The sequence below is a fragment of the Hyperolius riggenbachi genome, chromosome 9, assembly GCF_040937935.1.
Source record: "Hyperolius riggenbachi isolate aHypRig1 chromosome 9, aHypRig1.pri, whole genome shotgun sequence".
In the NCBI taxonomy this organism is placed as follows: Eukaryota; Metazoa; Chordata; class Amphibia; order Anura; family Hyperoliidae; genus Hyperolius; species Hyperolius riggenbachi.
Genome location: NC_090654.1, coordinates 15,286,967 through 15,308,299, shown reverse-complemented (window position 1 = coordinate 15,308,299; position 21,333 = coordinate 15,286,967). Strand labels below are relative to the sequence as shown.

At 43.3% G+C, this 21,333-nt stretch overlaps 2 protein-coding genes across 6 annotated transcripts in view; one reads left to right on the top strand and one right to left on the bottom strand.

The window, feature by feature from the left end:
• The window catches only part of ASPN (asporin), a 62,240-nt gene extending 47,753 nt beyond the window's left edge, over nt 1–14,487 (bottom strand). Inside the window, exon 1 of the mRNA XM_068252002.1 lies at nt 14,136–14,487. The gene's annotated coding sequence lies outside the window, so the exon portion shown is untranslated. The remainder of the gene's footprint in view (nt 1–14,135) is intronic.
• Nucleotides 1–21,333, top strand: part of CENPP (centromere protein P) — a 413,763-nt gene that overhangs the window by 258,912 nt on the left and 133,518 nt on the right. Inside the window, exon 8 of one of the 5 annotated variants that reach the window (XM_068252007.1) lies at nt 20,113–20,153. The exons of the other annotated variants lie outside the window; for them this stretch is intronic. Coding sequence (XP_068108108.1) covers nt 20,113–20,138 — 26 coding nt within the window. The 3' untranslated portion in view covers nt 20,139–20,153. Of the gene's footprint in view, nt 1–20,112; nt 20,154–21,333 lie in introns of those variants that run through there. 5 annotated transcript variants of the gene reach the window in all.

Genomic DNA, 21,333 nt, shown 5'->3' with positions numbered 1-21,333 from the left:
CTGTTTGTAAGAAGAAGACTACCTGTATATCGATATAGCAACTGTTTATGATGTTATAACCAGGAAAAGTGACATAAAAACTGGGTATCCTGGAGAATTACTATAACTGCATTCTACTATATGTCACTACAGGGCCTCTTTAAGTTCTTCCTCCACATGCCCTCTTTTTATGGCAGCAGATGTCTCGTGCCCCTACACTCCATCAATGTTCCAACTCTTTTCAGAAATGGAAACTCCAAACAATGATTCAATTTCGTTATTGGTAGAGGAAAAAATAACATCTGTAAAATATGAAGGAATGTGTTTCAGGGCAAAGTTATAATGGAAGGTACTGTAAACTTTAAACATTCAGCAGCTGAAGTGTGCCAGTTCCATCAGACTTCATGTATAATATGCTGCACTGAGGATTTATTACAGCTGTATAATGCAGAGGGCAATATGAATGTATTGTGCAGTGACAGCATTTATACAGGAACCCTTATATTGCCCAGTAGGGTATACAGTATAATACACTGTTAATTTGGGTAATATTAAAGTGAACCTGAACTCAGAACTTCCTCTCTGCTTTGAAAGATAAGCAACAGCATGATAAAGAAAAACATTTCTTTGTTACAGCTGATTTAACCACTTTACCCCCGCGCGTACGTATTTCTCCGCCCCTTTTTCCATCCTTTAACAACCAGGGACGGAGAAATACGTACTTTCCGCGCTCCCGCCGCTGTCCGCGCTCCCGCTCGTAAACACGCCGCCCGCCGCTAGTAAACACGCCGCCGCCCGCTCGCCCAGAGATCAATGAACGGGAAAATCCATTCCCGTTCGTTGATCTAAGCCCCGCAATGATCCGCTGCTCTCCGATGGGCAGCGCGATCATTGTGAAAAAAAACTCACGTGTCCAGCCTCCTTATACTTCCTCCAAGCTTCCGGAAGGAAGCTTGGAGGTCGCATTAAAACAAAAAGTTACTGTGGCCATCTTGTGGCCAAATAGTAAACTACACCCTACACATTTTTCACATACAAATAAATGACTTTTACACATAAAATTAACTCATTACCTCCCACGCTCCCCATTTTTTTTTTTTTTTGTAATTAAAAAAAAAATCAAAAATTTACAATTAAAAAAAATACATAAATAGTTACCTTAGGGACTGAACTTTTTAAATATTTATGTCAAGAGGGTATAACACTGTTACTTTATAAACTACGGGCTTGTAATTAGGGATGGACGCAAAAATGAAAAAAATGCACCTTTATTTCCAAATAAAATATTGGCGCCAAACATTGTGATAGGGACATAATTTAAATGGTTTTATAACCGGGACAAATGGGCAAATAAATTTCATGGGTTTTAATTACAGTAGCATGCATTATTTAAAAACTATAATGGCCGAAAACTGAAAAATAATTATTTTTTTCCCCACATTTTTCCTATTTTCCCATTAAAACACATTTAGAATAAAATAATTCTTGGCATAATGTCCCACCTAAAGAAAGCCTATTTGGTGGCGGAAAAAACAAGATATAGTTCATTTCATTGCGATAAGTAATGATAAAGTTATAGACGAATGAATGGAAGAAGCGCTGAAAGGTGAAAATTGCTCTGGTGCTCAGGGGGTAAACCCCTCAGTGGTGAAGTGGTTAAATCATGCAATAAATCTTCAGTGTGTCTACTTCTTGCTTTCATGGAAGCAGACATAGGGTTAACAGCCTGTGTTTACAGATTAGCTGCTCAGCTGTGGCAGCCAGCTGACACCACTTAGAGATCAAATTACGCTTGTGATTAGTCACAGATGAGGGTGGAATTAGACAAGCTAAACTCTCTAAATACATACAGGGTGCAGTTCTCTATGTTTTTCTTCTGTCCTGTGCAAGAGGTCAGGTCCACTTTAAAGTGGGGTTATACTTGAACATTTGAAAGAATTCCCAAGCACTTTATGTATGTAAAAATGTTTTCTTTCACTGCAGAGAGCAGTACAGGCTTGCTTATCTCTAGCTAATTGGCAAATGTAATCATTACTGGCCAAGAGACACTCTCTGCCTGTGTCTTGATTCTGCTCCCTCTGCTGAACAGACACATCGCCCAGGCAACAGCCAAGTCACTTCAGCAGAACAGGAGGGGGGCAAAGTAAAGACACAGGCAGAGAGATTATTGCAATGATTACATTTGCCGATTAGCCAGAGATGAGCAGGCCTTTACTGCTCTCTCCTGTGAAAGTAAAGGTTTTTACACACAGGGAATGCTTTCAAATGTTCTTTAATGTAACATGAGTAGTTACTGAAATTTTAGTTTTTTAAGAGTATAATCCCACTTTGAAGGACACCTGAAGTAATAGGGATATGGAGGTTGCCATTTTTTTTAAGCAATGCTAGTTGCCTGGCTGTCCTGCTAATCCTCTGCCTCTAATACTTTTAGCCACAGCCTCTGAACAAGCATGCAGCAGATCAGTTGTTTCTGACATTATTGTCATATCTGACAAGATTAGCTGCATGCTTGTTTCTTCTATGATTCAGACACTACTGCAGCCAAATAGACCAGCAGGGCTGCCAGGTAACTGGTATGGTTTAAAAGCAAATAAATATGGAAGCCTTCTTATACCTCTCACTTCGTTGTCCTTAAAGCAGCATATAAAGCAAAATTGTGTTCTTTTCATATTTTTAGGAGGGTTGCCCATGCTGTGATCAGTAAATGTAAAATACACGCTGCTTGGTAGTGAGCGCATACCATGCTACTTCTATGTAATAGTAAAATTCACCAGTGCTTCCTTACTTGTCCCCCATGAGTCACCTCCACTGCTTGTGGTCTGTGTGCCACCCTTTCAGAAATGAACAGCCAGGACCACAATCTCAGCTGATCACTTTTATGTGAGTGATATACAAACACAAGAGCTATCTCGGCATTGAGCACCCAACTGGAGGCAACATCCATACGAATCAGCTAATTTTGGCGCAGTGCTCTGGGTGCTGCCACAGTTTGTAATGAGAAATATGGCTAAAGTGGCGCGCATTTACTAATTTAGGTGTCGGCAATAGCCAGAGCTCAAAGTAGAAAAAAAGAGGTAATTCAGCGACCAGCAATAGCTGGTGCCTGAACGACGTATTCACCCTGAGTTGAGACAAGTCGGAGGGGGGATAGCATTAATGCCATCCAGCTTGTCTACAGCAGGGTGAGCCGTATATCGGCTTCACCCTGCACAGAATTTTGCCATTTTCAAATGTACGCACATCCATAGCAGGCAAGTAAGAAATTATGGTATTGGGGAAGGGGCAAAAATTAAGGGATGTATAAAATCTATTGTCACCAAGCACACCATTAGGCCTCTCTCTTCTTCAAGCAGAGATCTACAGGAACCATCTAGAGCAGGGGTCTCAAACTCGCGGCCCACGGGCCATTTGCGGCCCTCGATACAATATTTTGTGGCCCTCGCCTGCAAAAGCTTCCTTATAGTTCGCTTCAGTGCTCCCAAGTAATCCGCCGCATCCCCGCTGCTAAACGAGGGCTGCAGATCCCCCAAATGGCCCGGGGGGCAATCCTCCGGCATTTCCTGGAAGGGGCAGAGCTTTCAGCTTCAGCTCTGCCCCTCCTGACGTCAGTCGCCGCATGGATCGCCACCTCTCCCCGCCCTTCTCTGTGAAGGAAGAGTGAGAGGGGCGGGCAGAGACGGCGATGCGCCGCGATTGACGTCAGGAGGGGCAGAGCTGAAGCTGAAAGCTCTGCCCCTTCCAGCTGCTGATTGTGAAATCCCTTAAGCGGCCCAGCCTCATCCTGCGGCCCCCAGGTAAATTGAGTTTGAAACCCCTGATCTAGAGGGATTTCAAAATTATATCATCTCCAGCTGGTCGGGCTGTACACTGACGGTACGGTATGCCCAAGTGGCTGCATGGTGTAATGGTTAAGGGCTCTGCCTCTGACACAGGAGACCAGGGTTCCTGTTCAGTAAGCCAGCAACTATTCAGTAGGAGACCTTAGGCAAGTTTCCCTAACACTGCTACTGCCTATAGAGCGCGTCCTAGTGGCTGCAGCTCTGGTGCTTTGAGTCCGCCAGGAGAAAAGCACAATTTCAATGTTATTTATCTTGTCTTGTATAGCTGCCGTTGTTGGGGGCCCTATGCTGGATAAGTTACAAAAGTCTGCTAACTTAATCCTAACTATTGGGTGAGATAAATGGCATTAAAAAGACTCTGTGTTGTGTTTCTCTGGTGAACGGTATCGTTCCATCAAGCATCACCCCAAAGCTATGGAGAGAGACAAGGGGCTTGATTCATGAAAAGTTAACACGCTCATCAGCGCGAAGTAATGAGAGGAGTGTGGGTTAAAGCGAACCAGTGACAAAGCACCTTAATGTATTTTACCAAATATATCAGTGGGTACATTAGAGAAAACACCTACCCTGCTCTCTGTTTCATTCTTCACTGTTCAGCCTGCTTCTTATCAGCCCTGATAAAATACCCGACTGTGCACTGTCTGGCTTTGCTCAGGAATCCTTATAGCGGAGTCTGTCGTCTCTGATGTCTTTTCAAGCCCAAGCCTGCCCCTTTCTGGCTCTGCTATAATGACTCAGCTATAATGATTCCTGAGCAAAGCCAGGCTGAATGCTCAGTCGGGGATTTTATCAGGGCTGCTTAAAAGCAGGCTGAGCAGTGAAGGATGAAACAGAGAGCAGGGTAGGTGTTTTGTAATGTTCCCACTGATATACATGGTAAAGTACATGAGGGTGCTTCGTCTCTGGTTCACTTTAAAACTTGAGTGCGCATGCTACGCACGGTCCCTTCTGCATAACGTGCGCTAAGGTACACAAATTTGTTGTCAATTACGTGCAGTACTGAGACAGCAAAACTTGACTAGCCGCTACTATGTCGATTAACATAGTAGCAGCCACGCTAGTCATGTATCGCGGTACTGCATTATCGCCAGTAATTGACAACAAGCGCGCCTAAGTTAACAGTGCACATTATGAAGAGGGGACAGTTTTAACCCATCTCCTCTTATTACCTTGCGCTGATGAGCGCATGCTATGTGAACGTCCTCTGTGTGCACACTCCCGTGCATGTTCTCTCCGCCAACCGTTACTGCACTAATCGGTGAAGGGGAACAAGTATCAAAGTGCCCGTAATCAGTGATCACCGACATCAATGAGATGCTAGTGGTCATTGACAAAGTGAGAGTAAAAAGACAAACACATTACACAGGAATTAAATGGGGGGACATCTAGTGGCTACAAAAATACACATTAAATACACACTACATACATTAAATAAAAATAAATAACCCCCCCCCCCCCCCCCAATGTTTGTAAAATAACACACTTGTAAAGAAAAAAAGGAGAGACATTTAAAAAAAAAATACATAAATAGTTACCATAGGGACTCAACTTTTGAAAAAATGTATGTCTTGAGGGTATATTACTGTTATTTTTGCAAATAAGGGCTTGTAATTAGTGGTATGGTATACGCAAACGCAAAATTGAAAAAAAATACACCTTTACCTTTATTTCCAAATAAAATCTTCTCACCATACATTGTATCAGGGACATAATGTAGACGTTGTAATAAGGTAGCTGGGACAAATGGGCAAATAAAATGTGTGGGTTTTATCTAGAGTAGCACGTTTTATTTTAAAGCTATAGTGGCTGAAAACTGAGAAATAATGAGTTTTTTCATTTTTTCTTATTATTCCCATTAAAATGCATTTAAAATAAAATAATTCTAAAGCAAATAGTACCACACAAAGAAAGCCTAATTGGTGGCAAAAAAAACAAGATATAGATCGTTTTAGTGTGATAAGTAGTGATAAAGTTATTGTCGAATGAATGGGAGGAGTGCTGAAATTGCTCTGGTTCATAAGGGGAACACAACCTTTAGTGGTCAAGTGGCTAAATATCTAAAGACACCATTATTTCTGTTAAAGAACAAGTGACACCCATGCTTACCTAGAGATAAAAAACACTGAAATAAGCAGATAAATACTAGTTCTACTTACACAGCAGATGTATTGCACTGTCCATGTTATGATTCCTATGAATTTTATAAAGAAAAAGCAGAGAATCCTATTCTAGGCAGTTTCCATCTTTGTTACCCTTGACCTCCTGACATCATTTCCTCCCTCACACTCTTTTCCTCCTCTTGCTAATTGTGTATTTGTTACCCGCCCTCATCAAAGAGTCTTCTGACACTCCCACTGAGGTCTATACTAGGACGTGCACAGGGGGAATTCAAAGGAAGTGGAGGAATATATTATAGATAAAAAGACCCCCAGCATGCAACTGTTTGGCAATGGCAATTAAAGGGCCAGTGCTCCAAAGGTATGTGATAACTTCAGACCATTACTGCAGAAAAAATGTTGCCAGTTTTGAATGCAGGATTAGCATCTTTATCACTTAATACACTCAGACCAGTTGTTGTTGAAATTTAATTTTTATGGAGACAATCCCACTTCAAGTCTTGTCTACCTGATTACATTTGTGAAGAGACGAGACATGCAGTTCATTTCCCTCCACTAGAAGGAACTTCCTGTGGCTCACACGTTCCTTTTGCCAGGACAGTGACATCTGTGCTCTATTCACAACCCAACGTGTTACCTTCCACTGGAAGAAAGTCAGATGGTTTTGGCTGCCTTTTCTATGATTGTTATTTAATGACTGGAGACAGGAAGTCCTCATTGTCTGTACAGACAGGACATCCCAACCATGTGCTGGTGAAGAAGTTTGGTTAGATACAGGGACACCTCCTTAGGACAGGAAACTAACACTTCATAGAGGACGTCGTTTTCCTTTAGTGTCTACTGAGCAAGTTTATGGAATACACCCTCTACAGTCTCAGAGGACATCATTTATGTGGACAGATATCAGGCGTTCTCCTCTGGAGGTGACAGAGGAGGCCTAGACAGAAGTTTATAAGGTCGAGTTAGGACGGCTGTGGAGGTGGTGATCATATTGGAAAGGGGAGGCCTTTCTTTATGCATTTGGTTTATTTGTTTTTTTTTCCCATCACAGGATGTGAAATTTAATCTGACATAAATGCCAAACCTGGCAGATAATAACGATGGGTTTATAAATAGATGAGGTGTTCAATTATTTATTCAATGATAAACTAAATTAAATTTTCAACAGTTTGAGGTATGTTGCAGCTGTTTTCTTGAAGGATATACAGTCGTTTTATTACATGGAGAGACATTTAGGTGTGGTTTATCCTCAATGCATGACTGTGATTTACATGTGACTGCTTGCATGGTTGCCATGTAGAGTTTATGACTCAGAAGGACTAGTTGAGAGAGTACCGGTAATAGTGCCAGAATAAGGTGCTCTTCAGATATAGCTTTACTGGTGTACAGCGCTCTGAGACTATGGCCTCAATTCACTAAGATCATGCTGGAGATAATAAGGCAAGAGAAAACTTACCTCCACACAGTAAGAGAGTTATCTTATCTCTTCTTTCCTTACGTTACCTCTTCTGTAGTTAATTTACCTCCTCTGTAGTTAAGTTACCTCCTCTGTAGTTATTTTCACACACAGTTAATGAACAGCCTGTCTTTAACTCAGGAGTTATTTTAAGGATTAAAGAGTTAACTTAAAGACAGAAGAGTTAACTTTAGGTTTGCCTGAGGTAAAATGTTTCCTGAATACTACATGCCTTATCACCATGGTAACAACTCTAGAAGAGTTATTAAAGACAGGAGATAAGCTTAGTGAATTGAGGCCTTTGTCTCTCCTCTGCCTGTCCGGACATTCCTGTACCTCTTTCCCTCTTTTTCCTCTGAGACTTTCTCTCCTCCACCTGTCCTGCCATTCCTTCCTCCTCTGAGACTTTTTCCCCTCCGCCTGTCCTGACATTCCTGTACCTCCATCCCTCTTCCTCCTCTGAGACTTTCTCTCCTCTGCCTGTCCTGCCATTCCTGTACCTCCATCCCTCTTCCTCCTCTGAGACTTTCTCTCCTCTTCCTGTCCTGCCATTCTTGTACCTCCAACCCTCTTCCTCCTCTGAGACTTTCTCTCCTCTGCCTATCCTGACATTCCTGTACCTCCATCCCTCTTCCTCCTCTGAGACTTTCTCTCCTCCGCCTGTCCTGCCATTCCTGTACCTCCATCCCTCTTCCTCCTCTGAGACTTTCTTTCCTCTTCCTGTCCTGCCATTCTTGTACCTCCAACCCTCTTCCTCCTCTGAGACTTTCTCTCCTCTGCCTGTCCTGCCATTCCTGTACCACCATCCCTCTCCCTCCTCTGAGACTTTCTCTCCTCCACCTGTCCTGCCATTCCTTGCTCCTCTGAGACTTTCTCTCCTCTGCCTGTCCTGCCATTCCTGTACCACCATCCCTCTTCCTCCTCTGAGACTTTCTCTCCTCCACCTGTCCTGCCATTCCTTCCTCCCCTGAGACTTTCTCTCCTCCGCCTGTCCTGCCATTCTTGTACTTCCTGTTCAGCCATTTGTCAGCACAGAATTCTTCTATTTTCTCATTCATCTATATGTTCAGTGTTCAGCTCAAGACATCACCATGAATCACAGACACGGTTTTGTTGGTCTTAGTCTTTTTCCTTAACCGGCGGGGATAGACTGAATAGTCAGAATACATTTCACCCACCGCACACTGCTGTAAGGTGGTAACCCTACTGTATGCAACCCCATCACACAGTATGCCCTTCCACCTAATCTGGAATAAGGAAGACCCACCAGATGTTCAACTCCTTCCCACCAATCTACTACCGAGGCATAGTTCAGTGGGTACCATTATAAAGCAGTTAGATGGATGTTTCTCGTACGTACAAATGGCTTTAGATCTTAAAGTTGGATACAGCTCTGACATCATATTCAATAAAAATGTGTTTTCCTACTTTTTATTACCCATACACTTACCATATTTGCTTTTGTGCACAAGTAATATTGTCTGTCTACAAGTTCCCAAAGTACAGTTTATCTGCTCTGAAAGCTGCTATTGCATTTTATTGCATAGCTGCTTTATTTATATATTAAAATCGAATGATCACTTTTCAGCTCTCTGCTTCTACAGCACATACAACACAAACAGCTCCTTTTCATCACAGCTAGGAATGTATACTAATCGTAGCAGACAAAGGAATGTAAACAATAGATAATGTTATCACCAGGGTAGCAAGCTCTCCACTGAACAAGAAAGTGCTGTGTTTAACCGTTTAAATGTTGTTCTGCTGCAAATTTTGTGTTGTAGTAGTAGATTTTTATGCTGTAAATAATCTTTTAGAGCAAAGAAGAAATACTGAGTTTCATATCACTTCAATAATCCCAAGTTTGTGTGCAAATGCTATGCACCTTGGAGTCTAGCCAATCAGAAACAGCATGCAATGCACTTGATTTTCACAGTTCCAGGCTGCATATAATGAATGTTAAACTTGAATGCAAGACAGAATTATAAGCATCTTGTTGTCTGTCTCTACTGGTAAGAATTGCTAGTCTGCAAATCCACACTTGGCTCTCTCTCCTAGCATTCCACCCGGCTGGACGGAGCCTTTTATTCATGTCGCTATATTAGATGAACAGACTATTTTGATGCGCAAGTGATACAGCAGGTCTCCTGTTTCAGAAGAAGGCTACTTGGGGACTTCTGGTCATGTGACCGCATTGCTGTAACATCTTTAGGAACACATAAATAACCACAGAAAGCCTGAACGGTACATCTCCGGAAATGTCTGTACATCTGTATCTGCTGTAGTGTTAATCTGTCTTCCATAGAAGTGAGGATAGGAATGATGTATGTCGTGCAGCCGTAGACTTAGGTGCTGAATCTGATGTACAAAGAACCTTTTCTGCAAGCCTGGAGTTTCCACCGCACAATCCTCCTTTGTATCTCACCAGGCAGAAAAATGTTTTGATAAATGAGTTTAGTTTATATATGTTACTATATATATAGTCTTACCAATGTTTTACTCTGAAAGCATTGTTTGATAGCTCTGTTCTTATTTATAATTATTTAATATTTACGTAAAGGGCTGCTGTAGGGGGAAAAAGAGTTGAACTTACCCAGGGCTTCTAATGGTCCCCCGCAGACATCCTGTGCCCACCCAGCCACTCACCGATGCTCCGGCCCCGCCTCCGGTTCTAATGGTCCCCCGCAGACATCCTGTGCCCACGCAGCCACTCACCGATGCTCCGGCCCCGCCTCCGGTTCTAATGGTCCCCCGCAGACATCCTGTGCCCACGCAGCCACTCACCGATGCTCCGGCCTCGCCTCCGGTTCACTTCTGGAATTTTCAACTTTAAAGTCGGAAAACCACTGCGCCTGCGTTGCCGTGTCCTTGCTCCCGCTGATGTCACTAGGAGCGTACTGCACAGGCGCAGACTGTACTGTGCCTGCGCAATACACTCCTGGTGACGTCAGCAGGGGCGAGGGTAAGGCCGCGCAGGCGCAGTGGTTTTCTGACTTTAAAGTCTGAAATTCCAGAAGTGAACCGGAGGCGGGGCCGAAGCATCAGTGAGTGGCGGCGCCAACACAGGATGTCTGCGGGGGACCATTAGAAGCCCCGGGTAAGTTCAACTCTTTTTCCTCCTACCCCCCTACAGTACTCCTTTAATTATTTACTAAATGGCAGCCTATCCAACTTCATATGATTTTTACCCTCCCTGGCGGTATGATTCTTTCCAGATTTTAGAGTCTAAAAGCAGTAGAATTTTTCATGTGCTTTTAGAACCCAAAAGCAGGGGAAAAAAAATCACACCCCAGAGAGATCTGCAGCAGCCCCTGCACATTACCTCCCCCCGTTCCAGTGCTGCAAATCTTCCTCCTGTCCTCCGGGTGGTGCTCTATCCCTATGGCGAGATTGCGGTCTTTCGTCACGTGACAAACTGTGATCTCACCCAGGGGTTCAAGAGCTTCCAAGGACCAGATGAAACGGGGCTGCGAACGTTCCGATCTCGGGGGAGGTGAGTTACAAACACTCCCCCGAGCCAGGCTCAGATTACCACCCGTCTTTTTTTTTTTCACCCCGAGTCTGTTTTGGGATTACCGCAAAGGAGGTTGAGGAATTTGCAAAATACAAGTAATGTTACTCCTGGAATATCTTTCACTTGTGCAATCGTTATACAAGCTTACACGCTTGCATCCGGCAGGCGTACATGTTTATTCCTACGGAGGAGGAAGGGCGAAAGGCAGGAGACATGCTGTCGTGTAGCAGCAAAACACACCTGAGAGGGATAAGCAGGCTAACATATTTTTTATTTCCTTTTAAACAATGCAACTAGCCTGGCTCTCCTGCTGATCCCCTGCCTCGAATTCATTTAGCCATAGCCCCTGAACAAGCATGCAGATTAAATGCTCTGACTGAAGTGTGGCTAGATTATTATTATTTATTATTAGTTAGTATTTATATAGTGCCAAAATCTTCCACAGCGCTGTACAGAGAATATAGTTTTTTCACTAACTGTTCTCCAGAGGAGCTCACAATCTAATCCCTACCGTAGTCCATGTGTGTATCGTGTAGTGTATTTATTGTACTGTAGTCTAGGGCCAATTTAGGGGGAAGCCAATTAACTTATCTGTATGTTTTTGGGATGTGGGAGGAAACAGGAATGCCCGGAGGAAACCCGCGCAGACACGGGGAGAACATACAAACTCCATGCAGATAGTGCCCTGTCTGGGATTCGAACTGGGGATCCAGCGCTGCAAGACGAGAGCGCTAACCACTACGCCACCGTGCTGCCCTAGATTAGCTGCATGCTTGTTTCAGGTGTGTGATTCAGCCACTACCGCAGCCAAAGACATCAGCAGGAGTGCCAGGCAACTAGTATTGTTTAAATGGAAATAAGTATGGCAGTTACATTATACTTCTCACTTCTGGTGTGCTTTAAGGGAAAACGATAGTGATCAGGAAGGAAAATCCAGCCCCCCCCCCCCCCCCTCCCCATCCCTATTCTCCAAACATGTTTAGTCACTAGGGAGGGTCAGCAGTGAAGTACCAATAATTCTAATTTAATGCTATCTTTAGGCAGCTTGGAGACAATCAAAGCAACCAGTTTTCATTTGATTGGTCCAATTTAAAGCTGCCTGAATTTGCATAAATATTTACATAAAACAATCACTGACTGTGAGATGGGATGTACTGATACATATGGTAACTTTCATCATCTAATCTCTGTGTATTTTTGCCAAATAATTGGTATAGTAACAATATTTAAAGTAGTACTTAAAAAAAAAAAAAAAAAAAAAACAGCATGCTTAGAAAGTTATTGTACTGAAAAGGTTTGGTGAGTGTGCCTGCTGCAGTCATTGCCCTGCCTTTCTGCACCCCTGGCAGACCAGCTCTCTGCACTAGCATTGTTTGCATGAGATTTCTCTGCTGTTAACATGGTGCAACCTACAAAATCCATTCCCAAAAGCTCTTCCCAAACAGGTTCTATTTCAGCTGCCAAATAGGTGAGGGGTCCTCATTATCTGGCTTTCTGCTATCAGACTTGTGAATAGATTTCCTTCTCTTCCACTTGTTCTGGAAGTCTAGGTAATATTTGGAATTCGCTTGTTTAATAACCTTGCCTATATTTTAATAAACCCTTTAAAAGAATTGTTGTTAGAAACGACCCTAGCATATGCGCATGACATGTAATAAGCTATTTATACTAGTTCTGGGGTGAGGGGATGTTAAACATGCATCAACCATGAATATTTGGTGTTTCTTTAACAGAAGCTATTTATTTATTTATGTATTCATTTTTAAGTATAATATAAGTATACTGTAGCTGCTGGTTTACGTAAATAATTTAACCCAACTTTATTGGTTGCTGCTCATTAGTAGAACTGAACATATTTGTAGCTTAGAAAAGTCACCCATATTTATTTCCAAATTGATCAATGTATTATGTAATCGATTTAATTTATTCTCAAGTTTTTTCAGTTTCTTGTTTTTATGGCCAAATGAGGTTTCTTGCGATTTTATGATAAAACCACAGTTCTCGTATTCATCATAAACAGGCAAAATATTCCTATGACCTTGTTGGTGGCAGACCTGTCACCTGCGCCAATGTAAGCTAAGTCATAATGTGACTCTAAAGCGTACCATTACATAATGGCTGAGTGGTCAGCTCTCTCGTCTTGCAGCACTGGGTCCCTGGATCGAATCCCAGCAAGGGCACTATCTGTACAGACTGTGTATGTTCTCCCCCTGTATGTGTGTTTCCGTCCGGGTACTCTGGTTTCCTCCCACATTCCAAAACATGCAGGTAAGTTAATTGGCTTCCCCCTAATTGGCCCTAGATTATGATGGAGATATGACTATGGCATGACTCCTCTGAGGACTGTCAATGACATGATTATGTACTCTGTAAAGTGCTGCAGAAGATGTCACTGCTATATAAATACATAATAATATGGTAGGACATTAGACTATGACTGTGGTAGGATTAGATTGTGAGCTCCTCTGAGGACAGTCAGTGACATGACTATGTACTCTGTAATGTGCTGCAGAAGATGTCACTGCTATATAAATACATAATAATAATGTGGGAGGACATTAGACTATGACTATGGTAGGATTAGATTGTGAGCTCCTCTGTGGACAGTAAGTGCCATGATTATGTACTCTGTAACGTGCTGCAGAAGATATCAGTGCTATATAAATACATAATAATAATATGGTAGGACATTAGTCTATGACTATGGTAGGAATTAGATTGTGAGCTCCTCTGAAGACAGTCAGTGACATGACTATGTACTCTGTAAAGTGCTGCAGAAGATGTCAGTGCTATATAAATACATAATAATAATATGGTAGGACATTAGACTATGGTAGGATTAGATTGTGAGCTCCTCTGAGGACAGTCAGTGACAGGACTATGTACTCTGTAAAGTGCTGCAGAAGATGTCAGTTCTATATAAATACATAATAATAATAATAATATGGTGGGGCAATTAGGCTATGACTATGGTAGGATTAGATTGTGAGCTCCTCTGAGGACAGTCAGTGACAGGACTATGTACTCTCTACAGTTCTGCAGAAGAGGTCAGTGCTATAGAAATACAAAATTAATACTTTTAGTGCTGGCTGTTTAGTCTGTAACTAAATCATCCACAGGAGCATTCCTTCTGCCACAGACGTCTGTGCATGTTTAATAGCTGTCATTCCTTTCTCATGTTAGGTTAACTATTAAGCAAAAACAAAATATTGAAAGAAGAAAATAAAGCTTACCTGTGTTAGGCTGTGAGAACCCCTCTTATCAATATTCCACCTGAGCAGGTAATATCCAGTAGCTTAGAGTAGAGAAGCAGAGAAGGTATCTGTATTGCAATCAGGAGCACATTATAAAATACATGGTCCTGTTGGCACCGGGGATGAGACACTTGAGTCAAACGCTTCTGCAGATTATCCCATCGCCGCACTGAAGACAGATATTAAGAAGACTTGTTACCACTCATGTGTTTTTCATCACTGCCTGTACCGGAGCCAAGATCTGTTTAACTCTCGACGTCCGCTGTAAGACCTGAGTGTGACTGGTGAGTGGCACCCAGCCATGCTGAGCATAGGAAGCCTTTTATACGCCGCTCCGCTGCCATGATAAGCTTCATCTATTAGGCTGGGCTGTCATGTTTGTTCTACTGTTTTTATGCTGCTTTTTAGACATCGGAGTCTGACTGGAAATTCTAAGAGCATCCTTATCCAAAAATAATATTTAGGGATCTATTTATAGCCTTGAATATAAAGTTGATTGACAACAAAAGGACCACTTTGGCAACAAAAGGACTTGTAAAATTTAAAATTTGTGAAACTCATAAATAAAAAGTACATTTCTCCCAGAGTAATATGTGCTATAAATTACTTTTTTCCTATGTCGCTGTCACTTACAGTAGGTAGTGGAAATATTACAGAACTGACAGGTTTTGGACTAGGCCATCTCCTCATGGGGGATTCTCAGGCTTTTCTTTGTTTTCAAAAGCTCTTAGCGAATGGCAGTCCAACTGTTAGAATACAGGGAGTGCAGCATTATTAGGCAAGTTGTTCAATAATAAAATTATTCCATAAAAATACAACAACCATGTTCTCAATGAACCCCAAAAAACCCATTAATATCAAAGCTGAATATTTTTTAAAGTAGTTTTTAGTTTGTTGTTAGTTTTAGCTATTTTAGGGGGATATCTGTGTGTGCAGGTGACTATTACTGTGCATAATTATTAGGCAACTTAACAAAAAACAAATAATACCCATTTCAATTATTTATTTTTACCAGTGAAACCAATATAACATCTCAACATTCACAAATATACATTTCTGACATTCAAAAACAAAACAAAAACAAATCAGTGACCAATATAGCCACCTTTCTTTGCAAGGACACTCAAAAGCCTGCCATCCATGGATTCTGTCAGTGTTTTGATCTGTTCACCATCAACATTGTGTGCAGCAGCAACCACAGCCTCCCAGACACTGCTCAGAGAGGTGTACTGTTTTCCCTCCTTGTAAATCTCACATTTTATGATGGACCACAGGTTCTCAATGGGGTTCAGATCAGGTGAACAAGGAGGCCATGTCATTAGTTTTTCTTCTTTTATACCTTTTATTGCCAGCCACGCTGTGGAGTACTTGGACGCGTGTGATGGAGCATTGTCCTGCATGAAAATCATGTTTTTCTTGAAGGATGCAGACTTCTTCCTGTACCACTGCTTGAAGAAGGTGTCTTCCAGAAACTGGCAGTAGGACTGGGAGTTGAGCTTGACTCCATCCTCAACCCGAAAAGGCCCCACAAGCTCATCTTTGATGATACCAGCCCAAACCAGTACTCCACCTCCACCTTGCTGGCGTCTGAGTCGGGCTGGAGCTCTTTGCCCTTTACCAATCCAGCCACGGGCCCATCCATCTGGCCCATCAAGACTCACTCGCATTTCATCAGTCCATAAAACCTTAGAAAAATCAGTCTTGAGATATTTCTTGGCCCAGTCTTGACGTTTCAGCTTGTGTGTCTTGTTCAGTGGTGGTCGTCTTTCAGCCTTTCTTACCTTGGCCATGTCTCTGAGTATTGCACACCTTGTGCTTTTGGGCACTCCAGTGATGTTGCAGCTTTGAAATATGGCCAAACTGGTGGCAAATGGCATCTTGGCAGCTGCACGCTTGACTTTTCTCAGTTCATGGGCAGTTATTTTGCGCCTTGGTTTTTCCACACGCTTCTTGCGACCCTGTTGACTATTTTGAATGAAACGCTTGATTGTTCGATGATCACGCTTCAGAAGCTTTGCAATTTGAAGAGTGCAGCATCCCTCTGCAAGATATCTCACTATTTTTGACTTTTCAAAGCCTGTCAAGTCCTTCTTTTGACCCATTTTGCAAAAGGAAAGGAAGTTGCCTAATAATTATGCACACCTGATATAAGGTGTTGATGTCATTAGACCACACCCCTTCTCATTACAGAGATGCACATCACTTAATATGCTTAATTGGTAGTAGGCTTTCGAGCCTATACAGCTAGGAGTAAGACAACATGCATAAAGAGGATGATGTGGTCAAAGTACTCATTTGCCTAATAATTCTGCACTCCCTGTAGTGTGCAAAGAGGGGTGTGTGTGTGTGTGGGGGGGGGGGGGGTGCTTATGGAAAGAATGCATTAAATATTGAGAATTCCCCATGAGAAGATGGACTAGTCAAAAACCTGTCAGTTCCATCACATTTCTAGTAACTACTGTGACAGCAACATAGGAGAATAGTCATGTATAGCTCATTTTACTCTGGAAACATGCTTCTTATTTGTATGTGTTTAAATGTTACAATTTTTTTGCAACAAAGGTCCTTTAAAGTGCACCTGTATCGGGAGTTGGAAATAAAGATACTTAGCTCAGTAGAGGGAAGCCTCTGGATCATTCCTGATCATTCTTCTCATACATTTCCTTTGCTCTCTGTGAGAGAAAGCTCCGCCTGTTTCTGGCTGAGCTCTCTGCACACACAGGATTTACAGATGCACTGTAAGGGAATTCCCCCCCTCCCCTCATGGCTCATTCTGCCGTCAGAAAAGTGTGAAAGGAATTAGATAACAGTTAACAAAGAGATAAGAATTCAGATGTATATATCCGCACTTACCAGCACTTCCCAAACATTTCCTATCTCAATTGTAAAAAAAAAACATGTTAATCGATAGTGTTCCTTTAACCTTTTTGCCTAGCTGGTTGGCTTCCTCTCCTCTCTGGATTCCGCTGATGGACAAGACATACACTTCCTCTTCTTTTGACGCTGTGTTTAAAGGGTTTCTGAGATGAACAATACCCCTGTATTTTTACTTAACTAGGACTTCCGGACGCTCCAAAATTGTTTTTGTACCCTACATTAAAATTGGTTGGGAGGTTGTTGGCCCTAGAAAACCACTTAAGAGTGCAACCATCCATTTCCTGTATCACAGTTCCTGGGAACTCCCAAGCGGGGGCGGGCATCTCCCTGCAGGCTCTGACGGTAGTTGGAAGGGTTTGCAGCCCACCTTTCTGAGTATAAAATCATAAATATCCAGACATACTGCACCATTTGGCTCCTGGTTTTCCTTTTGTTTCCCAGTTATTCCCGGGATGGCTTGGATGCCTCAGGAAAATACATTTCTCAATCCGTATTAACCAGAGATACTCGATGAGATGCAAAAAATTATGGTTCGCGTGCAAATTGTATGTGTCTTGGAAATGAGCCAATCCAATTGAATTCCTGACGGTTTTAGCAAAGCTTGGCGTACAAAAGCGCCAGAGTAGAATAAAAACGTTTAAAAACCGTCCAAAAGAGGGGGATGTTCAGGTGTACTTGCCTCCCTCAAAAATATAAAACTCAATTGTGTCACAATATATCAATACAAATTTTTTTTATTTAACTCCACCTAGTGCAACGCGTTTCGCAGGTGTGGTCCCGCTTCATCAGGCAAACAGGAGTATAACTCCATGGGTCTAAATGCAGAAGTGAGCGCCTCTGTGAACTGTGTACTTGTGCATCTAGACCCATTGAGTTATACTCCTGTTTGCCTGATGAAGCCGGACCACACCTGCGAAACGCGTTGCACTAAGTGGAGTTACATAAAAAATGTTTGTATTGATATAATGTGACTCAATTGAGTTTTATATTTTTGAGGGAGGTAAGTCCACCAGAACATCCCCCTCTTTTGGACGGTTTTTAAACGTTTTTATTCTACTCTGGCGCCTCTGTACGCCAAGCTTTGCTGAAATTCCACCCTCGGTGGAGGGGTGCTATCCTGTTTCCTATCTACAGAGAGCGACATCTTAAAAACCTGAGTGGGGTCAGATTCTAATACTCCCCACCTGCACTTGAAGTGGTTGCCTATGGGTAACCCATGTTTTGTGAGTATATCTAAGATATCTTGCTTTAAACCACAACCAACTTAACAATACTACACCATATTGGGCTCTCGATTTCTCTTTGTTCTTCCAAGCACATCCTGACGGTTTTGACTGGCCCATTCCTAGGCTGCATACAATTTGCATTCAGTCTGGAATTATTTGTAGTGATGGTAGCTACTCGTAATTTAAATTAGATTGCACTGCCCGTGCCGGGGGGGTTATCAAATTACCTATTCCGCTGCCTATAGCCGATATGTTCACTCATGGAGCGCGTAACGCCACTACTTCCTCCTTCAAACCAGGAAAGAGGAAGTAGTGGCGTTACGTGGACCACGAGTGGAACGCATCACCTATAGGCAGATGCACAGGTAAGTTAATCCCCCCTCTGCCTATCTATATAATTTAAATTTTGATATTGAGTAGCTACCATCACTAATTAGTTGCATCCCTTTGCCCATCTCTAGCTCCATCTCTAGTTTGAGCCTCTGTCTGTTGCGCAGAAACGCCTGGCAACCGGCATTCACATGAAAGAGACAACAGTGAAGTCTCCGAGGTGGTGAACATACCGCCGTGGTTAAACATTTTTGGGCGTCTTCCTTGCATAGAACATATTGAGCTTCTTTCATGGTTTGCACTTAAACACTTCTCAAATATTTCAATGTACTTGAGCTGTAGCGAGTCTCTAGAATCATGAAGTTTCTTCCAGAGATCTTGCATCACATATCATTATTTTTCATGTTTTAATCATCGGCTTATCGTCTTATCCTGATGCAGGGCTGGTTCTAGACTGTTTGCTGCCTGAGGCAAACTTGTGAGGATGCGCTCCCCCCCACCCCCCCCCCTCCCCGAATAGGAATGAACGCACAGCACCCGACAATTTTGCATTGCACGTCATAGTTGTGGTGAGCCCCCCAATAAACACCCTCAGTATAGGTAGGTAGGCAGTTATAGGTGCTCCCAGTGTTGGTAGCTAGGTACAGTTGCCCCCAGTATAGGTTGGCCAGGTACAGTTGCCCCCAGTATAGGTTAGCCAGGTACAGTTGCCCGCAGTATAGGTTAGCCAGGTACAGTTGCCCCCAGTATAGGTTAGCCAGGTACAGTTGCCCCCAGTATAGGTTAGCCAGGTACAGTTGCCCCCAGTATAGGTTAGCCAGGTACAGTTGCCCCCAGTATAGGTTAGCCAGGTACAGTTGCCCCCAGTATAGGTTAGCCAGGTACAGTTGCCCGCAGTAAAGGTTAGCCAGGTACAGTTGCCCCCAGTATAGGTTAGCCAGGTACAGTTGTCCCCAGTATAGGTTAGCCAGGTACAGTTGCCCCCAGTATAGGTTAGCCAGGTACAGTTGCCCCCAGTATAGGTTAGCCAGGTACTGTTGCCCCAGTATAGGTTGGTCAGGCATTCTCTTCACTTCCTGTTTCTATCTGGTGCTGTCCCCAGACTTCTGCTGCCTGAGGAAGTTGCCTCACTTGGCGTCATGGGAGGACTGGGCCTGTCCTGATGATGCGATCAGCAGAAGCCAGCACTAGGGGAACAGTGAAGGAGAGGTCTCTGATCGCCGCTGGAGACGTGGATGAGGTGAGCCGCAGATGAGGTGAGACGTGGTGCGCTATTTACATTTATGCACGGGGAGTGGAGGAGACATGGGGGAGAGTTGAGGAGGACACAGGTGGACAATACAGGGAGTCCACCATATTGCGGCCTGTCCTTGATTCATTTCTATGGGCATTTGTAAAAGTTCTTCTAAAGAGAAAATAAAAAATGATCTCCTAGGAGAAAAACTCAGGAGAAAAATGAATTTATTAAAGGCCCATATTTCTCTCCCTCTCTCTCAACCCCCCTCCTTCCTCTCTCTCTCCAGGTCTTCTCCTCTGCATTCAGAGATAAAAGAACAATGAACAGCCTGGAGAGCATTGATGCTACTACACAGTTTATTCATAGAGCTTAAGCTATGTAAACTCTCTCAACAAAAGACATTTGGAACATCCAGCAAATGACAGATTTTACCATATCGGACGACAATTATCGACATCAACAAGGGACAGATATTAGGTTTTCTACACAAACCAACAGGCAGATCAACTCAGATGTCTGCTGGGCAGATATCATTCAGTTGGTCGGGTGTGTACAACATCCTTTAAATGACCATGTGCAAGAGCATGCATGCATGTCATGTGAAATATTGCTTCCACTTGCGCACAGTATTTAACTACTTCCGTACCAGCAGTCTCTGCCCCCTTAAAGGAGTTATCGGGCAAAAAAAAAAAAAAAAGCTTTACTCACCTGCGGCTTTTTCTAGCACCTTGCAGCCGACTGTCCCATGACGACTCCTCCGTTCTCCACTGCCGTCCCGGTCTCCGCGCACGGTGCAGAGGCCGACCCCGAGGTCGTCCTTACTGCGCCATGCATGAAGCTCCACTGTCAATCATGGCCATGGCCATGTTTCCTGCGGCGTACTGCGCAGTACGACGCGGGCAACGTGGCCATAATTGACAGTGGCGCTTCACGCAGGCGCAGTAAAGACAACCTCGGGGTCGGCCTCTGCACCGTGCGCGGAGACCGGGATGGCAGCAGAGAGCGGAGCAGTCGGCATGGGACAGTCGGCTGCAAGCTGCTGGAGAAAGCCGCAGGAGAGTAAAGCTTTTTTTTTTTTTCCCGATAACGCCTTTAAGGACCAGAGACTGCTGGTAGTGTAAAATGGCACTTACCGATGAATCGCCGCAATAATCCGCCCCTCCCGCCGGTCACTCCGCTCGTCCATCGCAGGAGGTACCTCTCTCTGCCGTCTTTATGACGGCAGATCGCTGTGCGCCGGTCAGGAGCCGCTTTCATTGGCTCCTGACGCTGTCAATCAATGTAAGCCAATGGCAGTGGCGGACAAAGCCAATAGAGGGCCCCAGTGCAGAATAAATGAAGGGGCTCCCTCATATCAGATTAAGGTTGGTTTGAAATAATGTCGATAACATAATAGTACATAATTCTAGGTTACATTGTGTAGGCCTTGTGTGAATGTAGTGCATATTTCATACTTGTGACTGGGCCACAAACAAATATTACTGCTCCTCCTCCTGGAGAGAAATAC